The 22,895-nt window shown below is 39.9% G+C and overlaps 1 protein-coding gene across 1 annotated transcript in view; it reads left to right on the forward strand.

Annotated features, from left to right (window-relative positions):
- Wdr7 (WD repeat domain 7) overlaps positions 1 to 22,895 on the forward strand; it is a 279,897-nt gene that overhangs the window by 216,821 nt on the left and 40,181 nt on the right. The window contains exons 22-25 of the mRNA XM_038330658.2: positions 3,429 to 3,546; positions 4,876 to 5,025; positions 5,551 to 5,633; positions 15,775 to 15,874. Coding sequence (XP_038186586.1) covers positions 3,429 to 3,546; positions 4,876 to 5,025; positions 5,551 to 5,633; positions 15,775 to 15,874 — 451 coding nt within the window. The remainder of the gene's footprint in view (positions 1 to 3,428; positions 3,547 to 4,875; positions 5,026 to 5,550; positions 5,634 to 15,774; positions 15,875 to 22,895) is intronic.

The raw sequence follows: 22,895 nt of genomic DNA on the forward strand, positions 1-22,895 counted from the left end.
ATAACCACCAATTGTCTAGTTGGACTCAAGGCTGACTCAACACAGGAGAAAACACATCTGGTACTGTAAACCCAGTCCACTATCTGTCCTTGGAGTGATCATAGACCCTAGAGGAGAACCCACTTCTGCCACTTTCCTAAGCCAATGTAATTTCTAACTATATTGTAAAAATTTATGCTTATGTACAGAGACAAGAGTAGTTCTCATGCCTCTTCAAAGATGTTTCCTCTGCATTAGATAGAGACTGTTAGAAAGACCTACAACTGGTCCCAACACAGAAAACAAGTGACTGTGGGGTACCTGTCCCTAACTGTTACATCTGCATCACAATTCCTTCACTAAGGCTCAGAGAAAATTCTGGACTATGAACCCTCCCCCAAAGAGTCAGAACCAGAGGACTAGGATGCCTGCTGCCAATAGCGTCATCTCTAGATACAGCATAGAAGCTACACCCTGCTGCTGAGAGAGGGAGGATTAGTCTTCCCCAGAGGTGAGCCCCTGATAGGTTGGTTATTCAATCCTAAGTGGGCAGTCTCAAATATTATGATCAATCCAATTGGTACGTGTAAGCTATTCTTCATTTAAACCCCTGTTGCCGTTTAATAAAACATCTGAAACCTCAGTATCTCAACAAATCCCACAAAGTTCTCTCAGGGAAGTAGTGCAGCCTTCATCTAAAGCAACTGAATTTGGTCATGTCAGCAGTTCATTGATGGAGTTCATCCCAGTGTCACCTGCCCCGCAAAGGTCAGTTACCTATGGGGACACATCTGAACACTCCCAGTGAATTCACGAAGCCATGCTGATCCAAAACCTTTCATATGTAGTATTTTTCCGTTACATAGAGATCTGTAATACTGCTGAATTTATAATTTATGCACTGTAAGATATTAAAAAACAATAAAATTGAATAATCATAACGACATAGTGTAATAAAAGTTTATGAATATAGGTCCCTCCATCAAATATCAAACCATACTATGTTTTCTGGTTGTTTTTCTTTGGGTGGTACCTATATGAAGAGACAAGAAAGATGAACTGTATGTATAAGCATTGTGATATAGTATTAGCCATCTCCAGAGGGCCACCGCACACAAGCTTTGCTAATTCCTTCACAGTTCACTAGGAAACGTTGACCACACAGACAGCATATACCTCATGTGTACTTAGGACAGAGATACGATTCCTACACCAGACAATGCAGCCTAAGACTTTATCACATTACTCTAAATTTCATGCATTTTAGAACGTATTGATTAGTTCTGGAATTTTCCATTTAATCTTTTTAGGAAACCTGGATAACAAACGTGGAAGAACTGTGGTGCGCCACTACCTTAGCTCTTCACTTAGCTTTTCTTGACCTGGCTTTTAATTTGTGAAATGTCTTTATCGCCTTGTAGGGGTGTTTGGGGTAAATATAAGAAGACATGAGGCAGAGCACAAGCAAGCCTGCTCTAACCTCAGCCCCTGAGTTCTAGCTCTAGTTCTTTGTGTAACTTTCCTGATGTGGGGTGGACTCCCCAGGAAACTGGTGCTGCTTTTTCCCAGTGACTGGTTTTACAAAATTTGTGATTTTACAAAAGTCAATTTAGGTTTGTTCAGAATTATTCAGTTAACTTGCATTTTGGTTTGTGCCCACCCCCCCCCCCCCAATATCGTCGGCTCCTCTTCTTTTGATTTGTTGGGAATGAAAAGAAACAGTAACTATCTAAAATATTTAACCTAAAATGTGGACTTACAAAATAGTAAACAATCCACTCTCAAGTCTCATCCTCAGGTAGAAAACATTTCCTTGCTCAATTTGAAGTGATAGCATTTAGCACAGAGAGAGACTGGCTAACTGGCATACTGCCTCTTTCCTGCCCTGGCACCCAGGAGCAAAAGGTCATGCAACCCTCGCTTTCCGGGTTTATTTGGTTCAGGATGTGTGCTTGTTCTCAATGCTTAGTTTATTTTCTTATTTTTCTCTAAATATCAAAGAAAGCCCTCGAGTACTCTTCTCATCTGAGTCCCTACTTTGTAGCTACCCTCAATTTGGATAAGGACATGGGAGAGTTATATATATTACCATCCTTTTAAGCGGTGGTCCTCAGCCTTCCTAATGCTATGGCCCTTTAACACAGTTCCTCGTGTTGTAGTGATTCCCAACCATAAAATTATTTTTGTTACTAACTTCATAACTGTAACTTTGCTACTGTTATGAATTGTGATGTAAATATCTGAGGCTCAACCCCGAAGGGGTCACGGCCCACAGGCTCTCAAGCACATTAGTCACTAAATAATAAAGCAAAATTTTCTGCCATCAATTTACCTCGTTTGAAGTTAAGATTAGCCATGTAACTCATTTTGATTTTCAGCTAAAAATTAAGACAACTATTCTTAGCTTAATCATAGAGGGACTGATAAACTTTTTGAGAATGTTTATTAAACAATCCAGCTTATACTTACAGATCGCCTTGTTTGCAATACATTTTAATGGATCTTCCCATATTCATTTAAGTTAAAGTTATTTAGCTAGAAAAATTATAGCTGAATGCAATAAAATACTTCCTCTGTATAATTAATATATGGCTCCTTAGCTAGAGTTTAGTCAAAAGTCTTAGTATTTTTCACACTGATGTGTGTGTGTGTGTGTGTGTGTGTGTGTGTGTACACACACACATGCACCAAGTGAGTCTAGTAGTAGATAAGACTGCTTTCATTTGTTAGAGTGGGGAGTGTATTATTAGCACTGCCCTGTCAGGACTTGTGTTCTCACAGTCTAAGATTGTTTCCTTACCTGTGTCACTTTAAAAGGACTGTCTGCTGTCTCTTCTTTCTATTTGGAAATTTGATACCAGCTTGTTTACTTTCTGCTTAAAAGCTAAACGAGTGTCAGTGGTGCAGGTACTCAGCGGTGGCTGGCTCTGACAGTTCTGAGTGTGGAGTGGGCCAGCGGTGCTCAGAAATTTCAAACTAAAAGCAATAGCTAACTGAAAGTAGTTTTGTCCTTCTCAGTTCTTTTTATAGGCGCAAACAGGAATGGGTTTGGCTTCCGCTCACAAAAGTGCCTCAATGAATAGTTTTTTTAACCTGGCCTTATGAACAAATTATCTTTCGCATAACTTTAAAGCACAGTCTGCATCCCTACCTTAGCTTTGTGATGTGTATTCAGTAGTAGTTCTTGATAATTTGTTAACAAGGCATTTTTAACCTTTCGGACAGATGCACATACTGTTTTCAATCTTCATGGTTAATAATTCGATTTTGTATTTGATGCTGGAACACCCTGACTCTTAATCACCGCTCATTGTTCCAAGTCTATTATCTTCTAACTGTTTGAGTGCTCCCATTGACCTTGAACTGACATTATAAGCTGTGTCTAATCTTTTGAGTCCATATTTCTAATGCTTCTTTTCTTTTTCCTTTTTTTTCTGATCCCTGTTTAGCATCACAATGGGGCTGCCTCTGAGCCCCGCAGCTGACTCTGCCCGCTCTGCACGGCATGCCCTTTCTCTCATTGCCACTGCCAGACCACCCGCCTTCATCACCACCATAGCTAAGGAGGTGAGCAGCCGCCTTCATGAGCCGCATCTTCCCTTTCAGTGGAATGCCTCCGTACTGTAACTCCGGGCTCAGACCCACAGTTAAAAAACAAAGCAAGTTGGTAGCACCGTGCTGAAATGATTGTATCACGTCTGCACGGGCACTGAGTTCCACAGCTGTGCGTTTAGGACTTGGGCTTTCATGTTTTTTTCTGTTCTTAGAATGAGCACACTTGTAATATTTGACAGTACCTTTCAATATTAAAAGAATAGGTCTATCCAAATTAAAAGGTATAAAGGTATTTACATTTCTCAAGTGTAAGCAAATACTTGTAATCAAAACTACACTTATTTAGCGATGGCTCTCCAACTGTACACAAAAATGTAAGCCATCAAACTGCTGATTGCTTTTCCTGTTCTGTTTCACAGAAAGACCAGAAAGTTCATTGATTCCCGCATTCCTGGTGTTCTAACTAATTGCCCACATCCACTGACAAACTAGTAAAGAACAATGAGCCGATTCTATGTTCTTTCCTATACATCTTAGTAGTGAGAGAGAAGGCTCCAGAGCCTTCCTTATAGGCACACTGTGACAGTAGCCAGAAGAGAGGGAAGATGGTCTTGGCAGTAGTCTGTATGGTCGGTTATGAAGCAGTGGAGCTGTGAATTCATATCTGAAGTAAAGTTTTGGACTACAGGGGTAGTGATAATAAGCTTTCACCATGTTTAGTTACACACAGCCTTCCATGTTTTACACTTGTAGCAAATCTGTATGTTGAGGTTTGTTTTTCTTGGAAATTTGTAGCCAGTTTTTCCTATGCATATGTAATATTTATTATCTTGAGGAAGTTTTACATTAGCCTAACAGGTCTTTATATTACTTATATTTCTGAACTTTATTTTGTATTATTTACATAGTAACATTTTTTAACGAAATATTAGGATATTCATACTGAAACACTCCATTGGGGGGAAAAAACATTTGAATGGAGGCAAGAGAAACATTTCAAACATTTCTTTAACTACATAGAGTTTAAGCTCAGCCTGGACCACATGAGACCCTGTCTCAAAATTAATAATAATAATAATAATAATAATAATAATAATAATAATAATAATAATGTACCAGGAAGTTGTGGATTTTATTGGACCATACTTACTTAGTTTGCACTATACATAATGCTTATTTGTGATCAAAAAAAAAATTCCTGACCTACCCTGAGTGATTTGTTTTTATAGTTCTGATTGATTCTTTGTTTTTTCTATAATAAGTGGAAAATAAACCAGTGCCTAAAAATATAAATCTGTGTGGAGCAGCAATTTCATCTACAGTGTTGCAATTCTTTTGTAGGTACACAGACACACGGCCCTTGCAGCAAATACCCAGTCCCAGCAGAGTATACACACAACCACCTTGGCAAGAGCTAAAGGGGAAATCTTGAGAGTCATTGAAATTCTCATTGAAAAAATGCCTACAGATGTTGTGGATCTTCTTGTGGAGGTGAGAATAGCCAGCTTCCAGCACACCTGTGCCTGCATTAAATTCTTAAAAACAAGTATTTAATAAATTTAAATTTAATAAATAAGAGGTTGAAAATAAGGGAGGAAGAAGGGAAGACCAGAGGGAGGAGGGGAGAGGGAATGTGTCACATAACTGAGATTACTTACTTCTGTGCTAGTGCCGTAGGCCCTAAATCCATTTCCTCAAAACTAACATTGACTGCTGTAGCCACTGACCATTCACATGGAATTGATATGTATTAGAATATTTGAAAGACCTCATTGTCACCAACATCCATTGTGACTAAAGCCACTTTCACTATGTGCACATGAGCACAGTCAGTTTCTACAGACAAGACCAAGGTTAACAGTAGCATCCATAGGCTTAAAATAGCTTTTATTCTTTTTAAGGTAATTAATCAAACTATATGGATTTGCATTGACAAAATGAGGCGCAATGGAGTCATTTAAATTTTAAAAAATGAAGCATTTGAAGTTAACTTTTGCTCTGTCTTTCCTCTCAAAGGTCATGGACATCATCATGTACTGTCTTGAAGGATCTTTAGTTAAAAAGAAGGGTCTTCAGGAATGTTTTCCAGCTATCTGCAGGTAACGAAACCTTCAACAACATGCAAAGTCATTGACTTTCAATAACAAATAATTAAACATTTTAGTGAGGTAAAGGAGAAAACCAGGTATTAATCATCATTTGCTTACTTTCTAGAATAATTCTGCAGTTTGTGATAAGAACACAGAAATAATAGAACTAGTTATTTAATGAGTTCATAAAGACATTTTGCAGATGACTTAAAAGTACATTGCAGATGTCTGTCCTCACAATCTACTCAAATTGTTTTTTATGTTACAGAATACTTAAAGCACTGCTGACTTAGGAAAAAAATGTACTTCCCAGCAACAGAAATCAGTAGACCACCTTTTCACTAGTAATTTTTTTTATTTATCTATTTATTTTGCATCCTGCCCTCAGCCTTCACCCATCCTTCCCTCCCAGGCCCTACCCCCTATCCCCACCTCACTGCCCCACTCCAACCCCCCAATTCCCTCCTCTCCCTCTCCTTCCAGGAAGGGCAGGTCCCCTATGAATATCAGTTAAAGGTGGCATATCAAGTTGCAGTATATTTTGGGAATGATGGGAGTCTTTGCACTGCGTCCTCTTAATGCGAGTATATTTCCCCTGCGAAGAAGCACGAAAAGAGGGCAAGAAATCTAAAACCTTGCAAATGGTACTAAATGAATAAATTTAATTTAGAAATTTTGTGTTAAATATCGCATACATTTATATAACGTGGAATGAAGATTGCTTTTGCATCGAAATATAGTACACTGTGTCTATCTTTTAATTAAATTTTTGGGTAAAAGTTCTTGTCTTATGAGCCTGACCATCTGAGTTCGTTCCTTGGGACCCACATGGCTGAGTGAGAGCACTAACCCCTGTAAATTGTTCTCTAACTTACACACATAATTATTGTCATCATCATCATTGTAGTAATCATCATAATTCATAAAATAGTTTTGTTTTTTGTTTTCTTTTTTTTTTTTTCGAGATAGTGCTTCTCTGTGTAACAACACTGGCTGTCCTGGAACTCACTCTGTAGACCAGGCTGGCCTCAGACTCAGCGATCCACCTGCCTCTGCCTCCTGAGTGCTGAAATTAAAGGTGTGCACCACCACTGCCCAGCAATAATTTTTAATTGGTTCTAAAATGTTTATAGTTTGGGGCACTTTGGTTTTGTTTTATGTTGTCTGTAGAAATACTACTTGAATCTGTCATAGGTAATTTTTCTCAGAGCACTCAGCTACTCAGAATTAGATGCAATTCTTTTGCTTGTAAGGCAAGTTCAGTGACAGCCTCCTTCTCTTTGCTTATTCCTCTCAATACAATGTAGAATAAGCAATAGTCCGCAGAAAGATTGCTGAGAACAGTGGCGTGTCAGTGTGCCACTTCTCTGGTCACTTCCTAACATTTTTGCAACTAGTGTGCTGAATGGTTTATGCTTTGTTTTTCTCTGTATCTATATTTTTCTTATATGCAGTAGAACTTATATGTTCTCTCATTTTGCAGTTTGATTCTGCCACCTAGATGTTAAAATGTGAGCAAGAATAGTCATGCTGTAACACGCATGGACAGATCCCCACTGAAAGATGTTGTAGCACATGTGTGCAGATGCTGTAGCACACGTGTGCAGATGCTGTAGCACACGTGTGCAGATGCTGTAGCACACGTGTGCAGATGCTGTAGCACACGTGTGCAGATGCGTGTAGCACACGTGTGCAGATGCTGTAGCACATATGTAGAGGTGCATTTTTTCTTGTTGCATAAACTAGACAAATTAGGGTGCAGTCATTTTTTCGTGTTGGGTCTGTTGTGTCATTAACTGATTCTGACTACACCTAGTTGTTATTTCCCTGCCGGTGCTCTTCTAAAGAGATGCCCAGATGAAAATGGACACTGCTGGTCTGCTGCTAAGTGGAGATGATAAGAGAGTGGTTGTACTGGGACTTAACTCACTGAGTGCTAGTGGAGTTCATAAAGCACTAGCCACTGCTCTGTAAATTAGCTTCCTGGAGTTCAGTGCAGAAGCTGTTCACCAAGGGATCTGTTTCCCAGCTTGCTGAGAGCCCCCTCAAGCAGCTCCTTAGGTTACTTGTTTCTGCTGACAGCCATGTCTGTTGACTTAGTTATCCTGGAAAGAGAATTGTGCTGATATGCCTGGCAGATTTGTTCTTACTGAACACTATGTATACACGTTTTTCCCCTCTGATTTGCCAAAAAGCAATTGCACGTTGTGTAATGATTTAGTAGTATCTTATGGAACACAAACTTTGTGTCACATAGCTATTCTCTGGGGAACTAATAATAGACTAGGTAACTCTGTGCTCCAGGATGACAGTGACTAATGGGGAGGAGATTGCATTGGTTCTTTGGACTGTGTAGTATGCCTGGTAGACATCCTACCAGGGGCAGAGTTGGGCAGAGATACAGTGGTCATTTTAGTATATGGAATATAATGAATTTCAAAGGGAGAATGTAGAAGAATAATGGTGTCTATTAAAAATGCCATTATGAAAATGTCTGCCAGGTAAAGAAAGGGATCTGTGGTCTTGGAGAACTGGAGTGATGATTGGAGGAGCAGTAGTGGGTCGTAGGAACGTTTCAGTGAGCCGACCAGGTGGCCTTTGTGAAAGGAAAAGGCATATGGTGTCCGGAATGGCGGAGTGAGAACCAGACTGCTAAGTGTTTCCAACCATAGAAGGATACAGTGAGTTTGGCCATGCCATGTAGTAGGGTGGTTAGAATATAGGCTTTGCATAGAAGGATAAAGCCTGTTTATCTTTCTGTTGTAGAACCATAAACAGGCTCTATCCTTCTATGTGAAGCCTGTATTCTAACCATCCCACTATGAACCTTCATCCAGTAACTGATGGAAGCACATGCATATATCCACAGCTAAGCACTGGGCCAAACTCCTGGAGTCCAGTCAAAGACTGGGAAGAGAGATTATAAGACCAAAGGGGACAGGATCACGATGAGAAAACCCACAGAGACAGCTGACCCAAGCTAGTGGAAGCTCACTTACTCTGGACTGGTAGCGGGGGAACCTGCATAGGACTGAACTAGACCCTCTGAATGTGAGTGACAGTTCTGTGGCTTGGGCAATCTGTGGGGCCACTGGCAGTGAGACCAGGATTTATTCCCAGTGTATGAACTAGTTTTTTGGAGCCCATTCCCTATGAAGGGATACCTTGGTCAGCCTAGATGGGGGAGGGGAGCTTGATCCTGCCTCAACTTGATATGACAGACTTGTTGACTCCCATGGGAGGCCCTACTCCCATGGGGAGTCAGTGGGGAGTGGATGGGGAGGGAGTAGGAGGAGGAGGGGCAGGAGGGGGAACTGTGGTTGGTATGGAAAATGAAAAAACTTTTAAATAAAAAATTTTTTAAAAAAATGTATGGAACCAAGCCAGGGCTCTGAGTTCCCTACGGAAGACTTTGACCTTATTTAATAAGCAATGGAGAGTTAGAAAAGTTTAAACAAAATATTAAAGCTATAAAGCAGACTTTCATTGTAAAATAAGTACTTATACTTTTTTAGTAAAATCAAAAATTATTTTAGATAGAAGAGTTAAAAGTTTATATTTTCAGAAATGATTTGGCTTTTCTTAAACTATGTTATTATGTAGACAGACTGATTGATTTTCCTTTTCAAGTAAAAAGCTGAATCAGCTCATTTCACCTTAAATGGGCACTTAAACTCCAGTAAAAAACTGCACGCTGTCTACTTCAGCGCTGAATGAGCTCATGTTCAAGTGACTACTCTAAACTTGTGGCTTGTTCTTAGCCTGTTCAGTGATACAACATAGAACAGCTTCTACCATAACTTCCAGTAAAATCCTTAAATTAGTAGTTTTTTTTTTTTTTTTTTTTTTGGTTTTTCGAGACAGGGTTTCTCTGTAGCTTTGGAGCCTGTCCTGGAACTAGCTCTTGTAGACCAGACTGGTCTCGAACTCACAGAGATCCGCCTGCCTCTGCCTCCCGAGTGCTGGGATTAAAGGCGTGCGCCACCGCAGCCCGGCATTAGTAGTTATTTTATACTGTAATTTGATACCAGATGATTAAATATGCTGCTCATACCCCTACTAGCAGGAATCCCTCCCATTACTTTATTCCTGTTCCTCACACCTAAAAGTCTGCTTAGCAGGTTCTCTTGAGGTATTAAAAGTTTTTATGTTAAAATAAACCAAAATAGAACCTGGGTGCATACAGTTGTAGAACAACTTACATGTGTGACTCCTCGGGTTTAATATTATCATGTAGACACATAGCTATTATAACTCTGGGCCGTCTACCTATATTTTGTAGTACAAAAGGAGAAGTTGATTTTAAGTTTGTTTAAAATAATATAAGGTATGAAAATTTAAGCTGGGTATTATGGCCCATAGCTGTAATCCCAGCATTTGAAAGGTAAAGCCATGAGAATGAGGAATTCAAGCCAATCCTTGGCTAGTTAATGAATTCTAAGCTAGCCCAGGGTACATGAGATTGCCTCTCAAAAGTCAAAACAACAAAAAGGACCCACAATATGTTTATTTTAGTTAGCACATTTTGGAAAAACTAAAATAATTTGTAATTAATGTAAGTTTATACTTGCAAAGCGTTAAGTCTTTAAAAATGTATAAATTTGGACTAAGCATTCATTTTCATATTCAATAGAATAACTTTAGTCACCACTTATTGCCATACCTACTAACCTTGTCCGTCATCACTAGCACATTGAATAGTACAGATGATGATGACGATGACAACCAGTCATGCATTTGCCATAAATAGAGCTCACCAAGTGCCTAACCCTCTGCTAAGCACTTTATTAGTATCAACTCATTTCTATTTCATACAACTATAATATTATTTCTATTTTGCAGATGAAGACACTAATGAATAATAATTTAAATAATATTCTGTGGTTATACTATTAGTAAGTATAGAACCAGACAACGAGGGTCCCATTTGTCAGCCATTATATAATACTAAGACGTGCCTAGTAATTTTCTTTTCAAGTAGTATGCCGTATGCATTTCGTATCTTTTCTTTTCCACCCTAGCCATAGTAGGCTATACTGTAGTACTTCTTTCCTCCAAGGAGGAGCGTAACTTACTCATCAATCGCTCAGCAAGAAGTATTCATTAACTATTCAAATATGTAAGACCCTGACTGGGAAATAGTGACTCTCAAACATACTTCTCCAGCATAACCGTCACAGTCTAGGACATCTGTTTTGAGTTTTGAGCCAATGCTTTCCACTAGAATCAAGCACTTCTAGAAAACACCTACTCATGTGTATGTTCAAAAACCTACACCTCAGCCCCTGTGAAGGGTGCCCTTACTGCAGCCGTTTCTCATGTATAACTATTTCAAGCATTATGGGTGTGGAGTTCATGGGGCACATGCAGAGACGGTCTGTAAAATCGCAGCCAGAGCGTTGTCTTCATCGCAGCTGTAGCACCGCTGTGGCTGGTGGTCTGAAGACCTACTCCTGCCTCTTTCAGACTTGAGGAGTGCACAGCGCATGGCGCTCAGAAGAGCTCCATTACATCGGTCCAGCCAAGCATGGGCTGTTGCTTGTCACTTGGACTTCTTATGCAAGTGAGAGTGACCCATGCTTGCTCCATTGCAAAATAGCTGTCATTTTTTTTCCTGGAGATTCAGTACCTATGTTGGGAATTAAATCATTCCTTATGATTTATGGAGAACACATCATGAATGTCTCAATCCTAGTCACTATTCATGTCAAACAAAGGGTTGCAATGTTCTATGAGTTAAATTTTAAGAAGATTTTCTTTACATTATTAATAAAGCTTGCATATGCTTATCCTGCAGAGTATAAACATGGGGATCAATTTTAAAAATATTGCATAAAATTAGAATAAAAGTGCAGTGCCATTTATTTTCCCTCCTGTTGGCAAAATATCATAAGAATTTTGATGATTCCAAATGAGCGTGACATTTGGTGAGCATCTTAGGAACTTGGCATTGCCTATCTAAATTTTAAGTGTGCCTATTATTTGATCCTACTTTAATTGACCTGTCCAGCAAATATTTTCACCTAGTGTACAAAGACCCATGATATGATGTAGCCTGTATGTCTGCTAGAAAAAGGATGACTAAGTAGTGGACAGCATGCCCACTGAATGCAGTAGAGGTGAGGAAGATGCCTGTGACCCAGGTGCACTGATAGAGGAGTACATCCCTACAACACAGGAGCAGACACAGCCCTGCAGGATACCATGGATGATGCTATTGTACTAAAGGTAGAAAATGAAAAATATGTTTCATTATACATATCATTAACTAGACTACTTATGTTCATCTTTTAAAATTTCAACCTATGCAATTATTTCTAGTCTCAAAAGATGGTTAATTTATAATTGTCAGTGTTTGCTAAGATACCCTGCCTCCAGGGCCTTAACAGATATCATTGTAAATCTGCCATTGTTTATCCTCATGAAAAATGAAATTTTTATAGGACCACTAGGCAGAGAGAAAGCATAATTCTCAATTTCTGCTTGACTTTTGGAGGCCATTTTTATTTCTACTATATCTACTTAAATTGTTATTCTAACCCTCATGGAACATTAATTCATCTTAAAAATTAACATTGAATGTAGTTCACATGCCATCCATTAGAGGGTAAGCATTGTGTCTGGATCTTAGCTGTGTTAAACTTTTTACTATTGCATCTTGGATGCTTGGTAAAGTTTTAAGATAGGATGTTGGATTAAAGAGCAATAGGGAAGGGTTGCTGTATCAAACACGGTGGTTTATGGAGATATTTTTCTCAAGATAACCTCAGAATGGGGCCTTAGTGAAGTAGGTGCATGAGCAGCTGAGATAATGGGTCATTGAGATTTTCCAGGTACCAGGAGCATACAGTAAGACTTAGAAAGGGGAGCACTGTGAGCATATCCAAGTCTGTGCAAGGGGATGGCCATCCCTAGAGCAGAATAAGCAAAAGGAAGCCAAGGTGAGGTCCCAGTGGGGCAGGGCTCTGAAGGACCGCTGTGAACAAAAAGCAGTGTGATGTAATTCACGGTTGACAAGAATCATAAGCCTCATGAGGACTATATCCAAAGTCTGGAGCAGCATCTTTAAACAGTTTGGATAATACCACCTTTACCCCAGCAACAAATGCCTTTTCCATCAATACCCAGATCCGTTCCCTTGCCATTTCTGGCTCTAATTGAGCAGTTTCCTTTGAGCCCACCTGGCAGGGGATAAATACTAGGATAACTTGATGTGGTAGTTCTGTCAACTTGACACAGTCTAGAGTCACCATGGAAGAGAATCTCAGTGAGGAATCATCTAGAACATGTTTGCTGTGGCGTGTCTATGTGGGATTGTCTTGATCACAGTAACTGATGGAAGACCGCATTTAACTATGGGTGACATCATTCCCTAGACTTGCTTACCAGCCAGTATAAGAGTGGAGAAAGTAAGCTGAACAATAGCCGTGCATTTATTCATCTCTCTCTGCTCTTAACTGTGAATTTTTGTAGCTAGCTCTTTGAAGTTGCTGCCACCTGACTTCCAGACTGTGATGGACTGTAACTTGGAACTGTGGGCCACAGTGAACTCTTTCTCCTCTAAGTTGCATTTTGCCAGGGTAAATCACAAATGAAACTAGTACCTTAGAATACTTAACAAAATGGTTCTTGCCAGGTTACTAATTGCCACCTCAGTGCCTTGGTACCATCACAGTGACCTGAAAACTCAGGTGTTAGTTCTAGAAAAACTTGTGACTTTTCTGAGGATGGATGAAGGCAAGAACAATATTAAAAACTATAATGGGCTTCTGCCTCAACCCCTTGATACCATCAGAGGTGGGGACAGATAATGCATATCTCTCCATCCCTGGAACTGACAGTGCTCACATGCAGAATTGCTTCCCAAAGAAAGCAGTCTAGAGTTTGGGGGACCCCAAAGGCCTCAGCAGTTGGTGTCTTCCTGCAGCAGCAGACTGACATATATAAAATTTTTATTACTCTTATAAGAACCAGGAAGGAAATTTTAATACAAAACTCTGAGCCAAAAACCAGGCCTTGAGACTGTCACTGCCCAGAAATCTTTAAAGTGTTTTTTAGACTTGTCAGTCAAGTAGTAAATTACAGAGAGTGAAAAATGCTAGAGCTGTAATATAGGTCCTTTCAGGCAGACCAAAGACTTGATTCCAAGAATAGATTTAATCTTTTTTATCTCCTAAATAATGGTGTTTGTAGATGATATAAAAGGATGGGGTTGATATCCAAAGCATAAAGATTAGGTAATGTAGCAAAACCTTTAGTTTAAGATTCTGTCATTCCAATATGTTTGGTTTCGAAAAAAAATATTTCAAAGGTGATAATATTGTTTTGCAGTAGGATTTTGGCAGTGTAGCTATTAAATTTTTGCAAATAATTGATAAAATATCACTGTAAACTTTAATTTTGTATAGTCATTAACTCCGAAGAATAAATATTTGTTATAATGTGTGAGATAATAAGTTTCATGTGACTATAAGGAGATGTAAATTAGACATGGGCACATGTGTGCAGAGATGGATATTGATATTAATACAGATGTAGATACAGTGACACCCAGTACTCAGACAGATATAGTTACTAATAGCAAAACAGCAACTGTTTTAAAACTCTTCTAAAGCCTATTAATTTTCAATTAGAAGAACATTAGATTTTGAATACAGATTCCTGTTGTTTATTGAAGTAGAATAATAAGCTACTTTCCATGAACACTATGACCAACAAGTAGTGTCTGCCTTCCATCATACTGAAAATGAAGCCCTGCCTTTCCTCAAAGCTCCTGCTGATAGCATTCAAATTTGTCTCCCTCAGCCTCTCTTCCTAGAATTACAGAACTGTTCTGTATCTTACCTCAGAAATACATAGAAACTTTTCTTCCCAATTTATCTCCCTTGAAAAAGTAAAAATTGCCTTAAGGTTTCTGTTGCTGTGATAAAACCCTGACCAAAAGCAACATGGTAGGGAAGGGTTTATTTCATCTTCCAGCTCGTGCTCTATCATCCAGGGAAGTCAAGGCAGACACTTGAGGAAAGGAACTGAAGTAAAGACCACAGAGGGATGCTGCTTACTCAGTCTGCTTCCTTATACATCCTGGGATCACCTGCCTCGGGGTGGCACCGCCCACAGTGAGCTGGTCGTCCCTGAATCAGTCATTAATCGAGAACATAGCTTGATCAAAGGGCAATCCAATGGAGGCAGTTCCTCAGTTGAGACTCTTTTCCCAGGTGATGCCAGTTTTATACAGCTGGGACAACTAAGCAGCACCAGAAGGTTTATTGTATTTGACTTTACATTAGAAAGGGTCCCTGGCTTTCTCAGCCTGCTTTCTTCTTCAACTTGGGACCACAGGCCCCTTTCATATCAATCAGTAATCAGGAAAATGCTTGGTAGGCTTGCCTACAGGCCATTCTTATGGAAGCATCTTCTCACCTGAGAATGCTTCCAAAGTGACCCAAGTTGATATAAAACCAACACAGAAAGTTTATGGATGCAGAGAAGGACACAGTAAATAATATGATTGGGGAAAAATGTTTTTAAATAGAATATTTAGTGTAGCCCTCATCACCTGAACAACTCACTGAGACCGTGTGAAATGGAAAGTATACTTAGAAGTCTTTGTGACTATAATAATCATGCCTCAAACTCTCAAGTGTACTATGATTATAAATGTTTGCTATCAAAAATAATTTTTACCAAGTGTATTTATGATTATAAAATTATTTGTTGTCAAAAATAATTTTTAAATACATGGTCTTACTCTGTAGTCCTTGTTGGCTGGCCTGGAATTTACACTGTAGCCTACACCAACCCAAACTCACCTCAGCCCTCTTGCCTCAGCCTTCCAAGTGCTGGATTTATAGAGTGAGCCACTAGAGCTGGCTGACAATTCATCAGCAGGCTGCTGGTCTCTGTCGGTTCCATCTTACTTGATTTTTCAAAAGTACTTAGTACTAAAGAGAAACATATTTATAAAATCTCCATATGTTGATTACAGACATTTATTTAGAAATAATAACGATATAAAGAGATTAAGGCTTTTATATACATATACATGCATATGTATTAATCTTTGAGTGTATTGGTTTTTGTCTTCCATATGCAGGCAATCTCACCTGGCTTTTTGTCTTTGTTGTTGTTGTGAAAATGTTCAATTTAGGTTCTACATGGTCAGCTATTATGAACGGAGTCACAGAATTGCCGTTGGAGCACGCCATGGCTCAGTGGCCCTGTATGACATCCGGACTGGAAAATGTCAGGTAAATAAATCATTGTGACTTCCTCTTCCTGAAGTTATTGAAGGGAGCGAGAGACCAGCACTTCACCAGGTGATTGACTGAGCTGCTGGAGCATTATGGATAATGTGTAAGAGATCAATAGTTTAATGAAGGACTCAAAGAATATAGAGCCCCACTGTCTTGAGTCCCCAGGATTTGAGGCTGCCATGATGGGTTCACAGTGGAGCCTGGAATGAGAAGATACTTCTCATGATTGATTTTACAATATATCTCTTCTTTGTCCAGTGTTGTCTGGCTTTCCTACTTCTGACATGTTTCCTGAAAAAAACTTTGATGCTAACATGTAAGGATGTGATGACTGAGCAAAAATTAATTTTCTGTGTAAGAAAAATGAGATACTTAACAATTCTGAGACAGTAATCTAGTCAGGGTTCATACAACCACAATAACATTTAATACAACTCTGCAAAATGGATACTCAGTTTTCAATAATAATGTGTCATTTCCCTGACTTTCATACTACATTTTATGACTTTATAACATTTTATTGTTCATGAAAATTTTTTCTTGGCTTTGATCTTGTTTACCTGATTTTCCGGATATATCTAGTGGAGAGAAGGAGCAGGTACGTCCCCATTTGGGCATGAAGGAAATTGAAGCTCAGTGCCTTCAATCACCCTATTCCAGAGTCATACCATTGGCTGACAGCAAAGCTAGGGCTAAATTCTACCAAGGTCCTCGTTTACCAGGGTGCTTGATGCTCATTGAGAAAGCGCCATGTCGTACCTTTCCCTGTTTCAGTATAACATTTAGTATTGCTGGTTTCACGCTGTGCAGAGGGAATAGAAGAAAACTGTAGGAGTGTCTAACAGTGTCGGATTTCTCTTCCGTGTAATAAACTGCTAATCTAATGCCCCCCTCAAAGTCTCCTTGCTAACCTGCCATGAAGTAATCAGGAAGAGACAGGATAGCAAGTGCTAGAGGTAAAAGTGTCAGGTTTCAGACAAGTGTAAAGGATGCTGTTTGAATGCAAAATGCATTTCTCTGTGGATGCCTCTGAGAGTGGCCATTGTGCACAGAGCATTCACCAGTGCCTAATTGCTGAGCACTCTAGTAGGTGTTTCCTCTTCAGTCTCCGCTGATACCGTACTGCTTCCCTCTTGGCTCTCATTGAAGACAATGAAAACACTCTGAAGCATGTTTAAAGATTAAGTTTTGTGTTTTTATATGATTCTTTCAAAAAGGATTCTTCAAACAGCATTTCCAAAATGTCTTTTAAAACAAACAAACGAAAAAAACCCTTTATTTGCCTTGTGTGGGAGCAGAGGGCACAGCACATGTGTTGAGATCAGAGACAATCTGAGGGAGTCAATTCTCTCCTCACAGTGTGAGTTCTGAGGGTCAAACATAGGCTCTCAGGCTTGGCAGCAAGGGCCTTTGCCCCTTGAGCCATATGCCCGTCCCCAGGATATCTTCTAAGAACTTTCTTATTTTGTTTTGTTTGTGTGTTTATTTATTGGAAACAGATCTCACTAAGTATCTCTGGCTGGCCTGGAACTCACTGTTTAGGCCGGGCTAGCCTCAGGCTCACTGAGATCCACTTGCCTCTGCTTCTATTGCTGGCATTGAAGACACGTGACACCATGCCGGTTTTCAATCTAATTTAGTTTTGAACATACCTAAAAAATATAACTTTATATACCAGTGGGATACCATGTCATGTTTTGGTTCATATATACATTGTACAATATTTAAATCAGATCAAATATTTCTGGGTTTTCAAAAGTTGATCATTTCTTTATAATGAAAACATTCAAAAACTTGTAATATTTTAAAGTGTCTGTTGAATTGTTCTATAGTTAGCTCAGGTATGCAAAGTATAGTAGAGCTTCTCACTTTTTTGGTTTTTTGAGACAGGGTTTCTCTGTAGCTTTGGAGTCTTCCTGGAACTAGCTTTTGTAGCCCAGGTTGGCCTTGAACTCACAGAGATCCGCCTGCCTCTGCCTCCCGAGTGCTGGGATTAAAGACACCCAGCTGTTTCTCACTTCTTTTTAACGTAGTAAGCTCTGAACGTTTCCTGTCCCACTCCACCCATCCCGGCTTAGGTCACCACAGTTTGAAAATTGGAGTATGTTACTAGAATTGGAATCTGTTACTAAAATTGGAGTCTGTTCTAAAGAGCAAGTTTGAAGAAGCACAAACATGTACAGGGTTAAAGGTAGAGGGGAGGGAGGAAAGGAGAAGTAGCAGTATCCTGCAAGCTTCTTCAGAATTGAGAATTTGCACATTATTGCTGCTGGAGGATCCCCTGAGACAGATCAGGTCCACAGCCAGGCCCCAGCCTAAGGCTTGGTCTGGTAACTTCCTCAGGATACCTTTAGCTCTTGCTTCCTAACAACACCCCTTCCAGTTGACCTTTTCCTGTTTCTGGCATAATGTGATGATCCCAGCTACATGCAGTAACTTTTTCTCTGCAGACCTGGGGACCTGGTGTCTTCTCTTCTAGCAGCATAAACTACACCCTCAGGTTTGTTCTTTGAGCTTTTCAGCTTTCCTGTTTTGGTCATCACACATATCATCCCTCTCCTGAGCTTTGTCTCATTTAGTAGCTCCATCTTTTTCTACCATGTCCTGGTCCTCTCCCGAATTGCGTAGGAGTCTTTCAAAGTATCTGTTGGGTGAGTGGTCATAATCACAGTTGGATTTTAGGAAATGTGCCTTTGCTTTATTTTCTGAGATTGTTCAAAGCAGCTTAACTCAGGGAGGTCACCTCATGTGCCACTCACTCATCAGTAAAGCACTTCTGACTAGTAAGAACGCTGAGGACGGCCACACTGAGCTGATGGGGCTATCTCTCCCTTCAGAACTGTTCTATTAGAATTCATTGGTCCTTCTAACCCTGTACTCATCCGTAAGTCACGCAGTTGCCAGGCTCCTTGCCCATCTCTGCCCGCCTTACTTACTCACTGCAGTCCTTGTTAGTGTTTGTAGTATGCCAGACTTCATAGCGCTAATTCAGTTGTTGAGCATTTGTTTCCTTTTGTTTGCTAGAGAAGTCAGTGTAGTGCAGAGTAGACTGTGAAACTACACTGCCAGTAGTAGACTTTTTCAAACAGTTTTAGGTTTGCGGCAAAATGAAATGAAAGCTAGAGATGTTTGCTATGTATCCACTGCTCTCGCGCAGTGCACGGCTCCATCCTAGCCATCTCTTCCACCATAGTGGTCCTCTGTAGGGAAGACCAGACCTTCCTTACGGGTTTTGTGGTTGCAGCTTCTGAAACAAATTGGCAGTAGATGCAAGAGACAACACTTGCCCACTTATTACCATGAGCACACATATGAAAATCATATAAAACATAAAACTTGCAGACAGCCCAGATGACTGGGGCTGCTTTATCTTCATAATAGAGAAAGAAGTAGGAGGCTGAATGGGAGTAACTGATTGGGGATGGAAAATGATCTGTAGCACAGACAACAGTCAGGGCAATACTCCTCTGGACTGTGGGTGTAGTATTGGTGCTCACTGTTCCTTTGGTGACATAGGTTGGGTCTTCCTTGAAACTACAGACTTTGAAGGCCATGTGTTTGCTGATGGACCTGTTGTTTGGGTAGATGAAGGAACTATTAGGAAAACCTTCTCTGAAATTTTTGATCTACATCCAAAGTAGCATATGGGCGGGACATCTTTTCTAAGTCCCAACAATTATAATTGATAAACCTATGCTTGACTTTTTTATAATCACTAGTTTACATTGGAGTCATCTCCTGCTGCTCTGTATTGACAGATTTGAACAAATGCACCTAGGCTATTTCTACCACGATTGTGACATACAGAGGGGTTTCACAGCCCTAAAAATCTTCATCTTCGTAACTTTTATGCATATTTTATTATCTTTAGTAACTGTTCCTGGGTATACATTACTAATTTGTAAAATGTATGCATTTGGTTACCAGAACATTTGAAGCTGTTTTCCCACACATGTATATGAGCAGTGCTTTCTCCATGCCTTCCTCAGTAAAGGAAGTGAGCATGTTCCATCCCGTGTCTCTCAAACTGACTATCAGACTTTGGAAACTATGAACCCCAAAGAAATGAGAATTCCCCCCAGGAATCCCATACTTGGAGATGGAAAGGGGAACTTCTCTCCTGCAAAGAGACCTTCAGGCAGCTCTAACAACCTGTCAGACAGTCTTACAGGATGAGATGGAAACCCAGGAAATGACTCAGTGGTGGTTGGGACCACACCTTGACCAGGATTACTTAGATGTGCTTACACTTGGCCGTCTGAACTCTGATCTCACTTCAGAACCTCTGATAGGCTTGAGGGGTTCTTTGGGTCTCCTTTTACCTCTTCTCAATGTGGCTACTTTGAATAAATCTCCTTTCTCTGGTTTCCACTATTAACTTGGCTCTTTTTATTGGCATATTAAGAACTGGTGACTGGACCTGACCCCCAAATTCAACAAATTTTTTTTTGTGAATTACAGCATGACTTCTGAACACATAAATTCTCATTAAAAATGAAACTTCACACTTGACCTGATTTTCTCTTAATTTGTTTGATGCAATGAATGATGGAGACCGAGAGAGAACCACACAGAAGCCAGAAACCATTGTTTTCAGGAGTTGTCTCTTCTAGAAGGTTTTGAAACATCTCTTACTGTTTCTGCTACTATGCCACACATTAGCTGACTGTTGAGATTCTAGTCCTTTCTCCTCTCTCTACCTCCTATGTCACTATAGGAGTGTTGAGATTACTGAGGCCCACCACTGCATCTGGCTATGAGGGTTCTGGGGATCAAACTCAGAGTCATCCAACTTGTGCGGTAGCATTTTTGTTCATTGAACCATCCCTGGCTCCACAATTGGCCTGTTTTGCTTCCAGTGTTTGTCATCTTAGATAATAGACTATTTATTCATCAGTTTATAATTTATTATTTGCTTTATTTTTTAAAAAAATAGTTTACCACTGTGCTAGACAGCATATTACATGCAAGAAATCACAAAGTAAATGAGTCTGTCCATCAAGGAACAACTGGTGTCTAAAGCATTGTGATGAGCCTTTGAAGGAGGGGGCCCACAGAGCATGGAGGAACAGTCACCTAAATTTACGCAGGAATCTTAGGAGACCTGCACAGGAAAGACTTCCTTTGAGGGAGGATGTCTGAACAGAGAGCCCTGAACAGTGAGGACTCAGGCAAAGGAGGGGGAGTGGCAGAGACTGTATTCCCTGCAGGAGATGTGACATTTACAAGCCCAGAAGTTTAGGATACATAGAGAAGGCCTGCTTATCAAAAATCTCCCCTATGCTCTCCTGCACACACGGAAGTAGCCCATGTTATAGCAGTAGTGACTGGGGCATTACACTAGAAGTTGAACGTGTGACAAGTGTGATCCCAGTGCACAAGGGGAGATACATCTTACCTGTGACTTATTAAATGCTCATTCGGCATAGTTTTGTTAATGAGTTGTATAATGTTAGCTACGTTCTAAGAAGATAGCTGACTACTGATGTTTTTCATGAACTAAAATGGTATTTATAAGAATGGGGGATTTGGTGAGCTTGCTGTGTGTTTTCGGTGTGGGATTTAAAGTGTTTTATGAAAATAAGCCCTTATGAGTTTTCTAAAATACACTTAATTATTGCAAGCACTCTGAAGTAGTAGATATCAAAAGGAAGCTAATACTCAAGTCTGAACAGACAGGCTGGCTGGCACACCAACAAGGACAAACGTTCGGAAGACACTAAATTGTCCATGAGGATAACAACAGTTTGACTTCTGGTTAGGAGGAGCAATGGACCTTAAGGGGTGGTGAGATTGATGATTCTTTAATGCGTATAGTTGACATTTTAGATATTTCCTCCTTGCTCTCTCAGAGCTGCTTTTATGGCAGATGCTTCCTATGACATTCCAGAGCTACAGCCAGCAATATAGCATCAGGGCGATAATGAGATGAATGGCCGGAGAACACAATGGCTGCCTGACACCCTTGAAGAATTACCTAGTAGGCTTCCTGTTCGAACCTGAAATACTATTTAGAGAAGAACCTCTAAGAAAAGAAACAGATCCCCCAAACAGGGCTGGATTTTAGACTCTGTTCTGAAACTTTCAATATCCTAACATAATATTTCTAAGTGACTATATAGGGCGATTGTTTTTCTTACCCTACTTCTCATATCAGCATCAGGCTCGGAATGTTAGTGAACCAATAACTTTTCACCAATAGAGAAAATTAAATCCTTAGCAGTACCTTGCAAAAAAAAAAAAAAAAAAAAAAAAAAAAAAAAAAAAAAAAAAAACTTTTCAAATTCCTTGAAAAAGCATTGAGTGGACAAAAGCCTTTTTCTTAAGTTTTGGGGGTTTTTGTGTTTGACTTTTTGTTTTTTGTTTTTGTTTTTTGGTATTTGTCTAACTATATGACCCAGGCTGATCAGGAGCTCATTATGTAGATTAGAATGGCCTTGAACTAACAGAAGTCCTTCTGCCCCAGCCTTCCAAGTGCTATGATTACAGGCACCTGTGCTGCAGTGAACCTCATAGGTCGCGAGGGCAGACCCAGCGAAGGGACAAGAGCAGGAAGAAACTTCTGAAGGTCGTATGGTTTGAACTGATCCATGAGGAGGTGTTCATCATATGGCTTTCTGAGGGGAAGGACATTCATTGCAGACAGACAATGAAATATCAGCAGAAGCTTAGAAGCATCATTTAGCTTATGATGTACTGAAGAAGCTGTCAGGATTTTGGAATGCCTAGAAGAAAGATGTAGGAGTGTCTGAGCATGCTAGAGGAGGAGGGGAAGAAGGCTGATGGCAGGAGGGTGGGATCATGATGTGCACTTCAGGATCAACAATGTGCATGTATGCATATGTGCATGCATATATGTGTGCATGTGTGTGTGTTACTAAAATATAGCCCAGTCTTCTGTATAATGTTGCTTGTGTGTGTATGTTTTCACAGCTGACCAATTGGTGTGCTCTTCCCTAAGGAAGACTATTTCATTCTCAGTATTCCTTAGTTGCCCATAGTTCTTTGTGTTGGG

Source organism: Arvicola amphibius, chromosome 5 (assembly GCF_903992535.2).
Source record: "Arvicola amphibius chromosome 5, mArvAmp1.2, whole genome shotgun sequence".
NCBI lineage: Eukaryota > Metazoa > Chordata > Mammalia > Rodentia > Cricetidae > Arvicola > Arvicola amphibius.